A 4,293-nucleotide genomic window follows, 5' to 3' on the forward strand; every position below is an offset into this window, starting at 1 on the left:
TCACCTTTCAAATACTTGAAATCAAGGTCGAACTGAGAAAGCGTCTACAGCCATCGTGCTTGTCTTCGGCTTAAATTACGTTGAGTTAGTAAATGTGTAAGTGAGTGATGATCAGACATTACATTGATCTTCAGTCCTAAAAGCAATAACTTCCACTTCTGAAGGGCGTTGATCACCGCTAAGAGCTCCTGTTCATGCACAGGATAGTTCTTCTCCGCTGGCGTCATTGTCCTACTCTCATAGGCGATTGGAGATGACTTGTCCCACTCGGCACCTTGGAACAACGCAGCGCCCAACCCATGGCCACTAGCGTCAGTAAACAGCCATACCGGATCCTCTGATTCATAATCCAATGTTTTCAAAACCGGTAACGTTGTCATTATCCGTTTGATGTTTTCAAAAGCTTGATCTTCGTCCTTGCCCCATTTAAAAGCTTTGTTTTTCTTCTTTGTGCTGGTCAATGGTGATAACGTCCCAACATAATGCGCCAAGCCATCAACAAATTTCTTCATAAATTGAACTGTCCCTAAAAAACGAAGCAATTGTTTCTGAGATGTTGGCGTCCTCCATTTTGAAACCTTCTCTACTTTCTCTTCGTCCGGGCAAATCCCGTCAGCGCTGATCTCATGGCCTAAGAAATTGATTTTCTTTCTGAATAATTTACTTTTCAAAGGCGAGCAGTATAACTTTGCAGCTTGCAACCTCTTGAGAATTTCCCTAACATGTAATTCATGCTCTTCAACAGAATCTGAAAAAACCACTACATCATCAATATACACTACACATGTCACACCAATCAAATCACCTAATGCCTCCTCCACGCGTGCCTGATGAGTGGCTGGCCCATTGGTTAGCCCCATTGGCATGACCATCCACTTGAATAGTCCAAAAGGAGTTTTGACCGCCGTAAGTGGAATATCTTCTTCTCTCATTTTTGTCTGAAAAAAGGAATTAATTTGATCAATTACTGAAAAGATTTTTCCTTTCCCTACAATTCTCACTGCCTCATCAATATTTGGCAATGGTGAGCGGTCTTTGACGGTATATTTGTTCAACTTCCTATAATCACATACCCAACGTGGCAACGCATTCACGTCCTTCTTTGGAATGATCATAGAAGGAGATGCGTACTGGCTTTTTGATTTTCTAATACGACCTGCTGCTATGTGCTGGTCTATAAGCTTTCTCCAAGCCTTCCAATACTTTTGAGGGTACGCATACTGCTTTTCGTTGATGACCACGTCATGATCTGTCAAAACAATTTTGTGATGAACTTGTGACAAGTCACTCTGACCTTCTGGAGGGAAAAAATCATCCTCTTCATCAGACTCTACCGGTGGTAGTTCATCTGGAAACAATTCAACAAATTCTTTAAACACTTGCTCTTCACACTCTGTCAAATCTCTTGACTCCTGCACTCGCTTCATGTTCTGAATCACACATGATATCATTGATTTGTTAACACGGTTTTTCATTTCAATTGCCACCTGTGGTTCTCTAAGGATAATCTTTGTAGGTACATGTTTAACAGTCCGCTCCCGCATTGATACGTCGAGGTGGTATTTTTCCAAAAAAGGCGTCCCAAGAATGACATCAAACTTTTCTCCTAACGGTGCAAGTTTGAAAAAGGTGGATCCAAAACGTAACGGAGGTTCAGCCGATGCGACATTGGCAAAGCAAAACTCTTTGAAAAAAAAAGGTCTTGCCTCTTTGTCATCAATCGCCAGGCAAACTTCAACTGGTGCTACAAGCGGTCGACGTGGAATTTTTGCTTGCCTTGACAGTCGATCCGCCATCAGATTTGTTTCCGCTGCGCAGTCGATAAGAGCACGGACGTCAATCCCATTGATTTTCAATTTCAGAATGATTGATTTGGTGTGTGATTCAGGGGCTTCAACGCACCTTCCATCCTCTTTTTCATTTGTCATGTGAGCCACTAATACACGATCTGCTTCTTCGTATCGAGCAAGTTCCTCAGCGAAAAGATCCGGTTTGTCTCCCACACTGGCAACAAGAGGCGTTTGGCCAGGATGTCGGCCAGCTGGTTTGTTGGTCGCTGCTCCTGGTTGTGCTGACAAACGGTTGCCAACTGATGATCTGGAGTTGGTGCCATTGGTCGGCTCTTGACGGCGATTTGGTCGAGGCCCCGGGTTGAAGACTTCTAGACTTGGTACTGCCACATAAGGTCCTGTTACCGGTCCTTTACAATCCGACTTTCCACACGCCGTTCGACAGATCCCGCACAATCCTAAGTGTCTCATGTACAAGAAATACCGCCAGGCTTGATCGGCTCGTTGCTCCGCTGTTCGAGGTGTTGGATTTGGATTGGTATGTACAACACGGATCGAAGGTACTTGGTTGCCAGCGTTTTGATTGATTTGTTGACGATGTGGAACTCGTGTGACCAAGTTACTTGCCACTACTAAGTCCCATACGTTGTTCGCCGCTGAAATGAAAGGTAGCAACTTAAAATCCTTGACTTGTAACAATCCTCTGTCCTTAATCCAACGCTGAAATACGTCCGGCGTTCCCCAAACTATGTACTCAGCCAAGTTCCTAGCAGTAAGTGAAGATTTTATTTGAACCAGATTATACAGATCTCTTGCCCTCCCCACGTAAGCTTTGAATTCCTCGTTGACTCCCATTTGTAATCTCCTGATACTCTTTTCGGTGTCTTCTAGCCACCCAGTTGGTAAGGTTTCAGCTGCTAGTTCATGCATAAGCTCTTCCCAGGTGAGTGTTTCTAAGTCTCGGCGTGAATTAGTGTACCAGGATCCAGCTCTCGGCTCGATCATGACGGAACCTATGATGATAAACCGTTCACGATCGTCGGATAGGTTTTTCAGCTCGAAGTATTGTTCTATCAAGCGTCGCCAATTGAAGAGGGCTGCTGGATTTTCCGATGGTCCAGTAAATTTTGGTACTTCAGACAGTTTCAAGTCACTCGCTCGGACTTTGCGTGCTTGATGCGAGGCAATCACTGGTTCTTCCGTTGAGTCTTGTAACTTAGGCTGGATATCGTTGGCATACACTTCATAGAACGTCTTCGCCGGCATCATCTTGTTGTTCAACGCCGGGTCGACGTGAGTCGTGAACGAAACTCATCGTCTGTTCTCATTATCGTCATTCGAAGGTCTGGAAAAGGCTTGTTGAATTGGGTCGGGTGAAGCTTGACTTGGCTGTCGTGGTAAGGTTTGTTCGGCCATCACTGGTGATGATTCTACCAAGGCTTGAGCCGCTCCCGTATCAATTAATTGTTGATTTCGGGGGCCTGCTGGTGTCGGCGTCGTAGCATGGTTCCAATACGCAGCGAAAGGGTTGTTAGACCCCGCGCTCCGAGCCGTATTGGGTGATCGTTCAATTGCGAGACGTGAAACTGTTCGTTCCAGAGCGTCGAGTCGTTCACAATCAACCGCTGAGGCCTGAGCTTTCGCCTCCCATTCAGACTTCTCCTGTTGCAACTGGTTTATCTTCAACTGCAAGGTATTGATAATATCATCTTGAGTCATAGCGTCGGTGTTCTGAATCTCGCTAACGCGTCGCGAGGATTCAGCTGGCGATTGTTGCATAGGCGTATGAACAAATCCTCCCGGTACTACAGGTGTTGCCAGGTGTGCTTGATGGAAAAATTCGCGAACTATCCGCGCGTCCGGGGTAAGAGTAGGTTCTGGTTGGATTACTGAAGTCAAAGTATGTGATGACGAGGGAATGATTGTTCGAATGGTTTTTTCGGGCGTGTCAACGTCGTCTCCCTCGATTGGCCAATTGTAACGGGGCGGTGCAGGTGCAGGTGGTGATTCAACAGGTTCAGATGATTGGAATTTTCGTAGAAAGATATCAGGATTTGGGCAAAAGTTGCTGGGCAGATTGAATGGCATAAGAGAAAAATTTGGTTGTCGTTCAAGTTGTCAGGATGTCAAGTCAAAAGCAAGTTGTCAAGAGAAGAATAAGGTTGTGAGGACCAGATAAAAAAAGTGCAAGGTCAGGATGAGCCCCGACCCCCGAATGCCGGGACTGGGCTGCCCGGCCCACCGACTTTTTTTCAAAAGTCAGAACGAGGACCGACCCCGGTATTCCCCGAGCTTTTTCTGGCTCATAGGTCAAGCCCGGCTCCCGTACCCTGACCCCCGACGAACTACCAAATCCCCGGGAAATTACGGGGATCCCCGAGTCCCCGGCTATTTCCGGCAGAAACCGCTGAGCACAACCTCTCCCAAGCGTGTATTTATCCGCTTTTTACAGCTTGATTTTTCCTCGGGTTCCCCGAGGAGAGTCACTTTCTTTTGACTCTCA

At 46.2% G+C, this 4,293-nt stretch overlaps 1 protein-coding gene across 1 annotated transcript; it reads right to left on the minus strand.

Moving 5' to 3' along the window:
• Positions 1–3,250: 3,250 nt before the first annotated feature.
• MELLADRAFT_108595 (uncharacterized protein) lies at positions 3,251–3,878 on the minus strand (the record flags this gene model as incomplete). The annotated part of the gene is made up of 2 exons (XM_007412384.1): positions 3,251–3,376; positions 3,414–3,878. The coding sequence occupies 2 exons, from the start codon at positions 3,876–3,878 to the stop codon at positions 3,251–3,253; spliced, it is 591 nt and encodes a 196-aa protein (XP_007412446.1).
• Positions 3,879–4,293: the final 415 nt, after the last annotated feature.

The sequence above is a fragment of the Melampsora larici-populina genome, assembly GCF_000204055.1.
Source record: "Melampsora larici-populina 98AG31 unplaced genomic scaffold MELLAscaffold_30, whole genome shotgun sequence".
Lineage (NCBI taxonomy): Eukaryota > Fungi > Basidiomycota > Pucciniomycetes > Pucciniales > Melampsoraceae > Melampsora > Melampsora laricis-populina.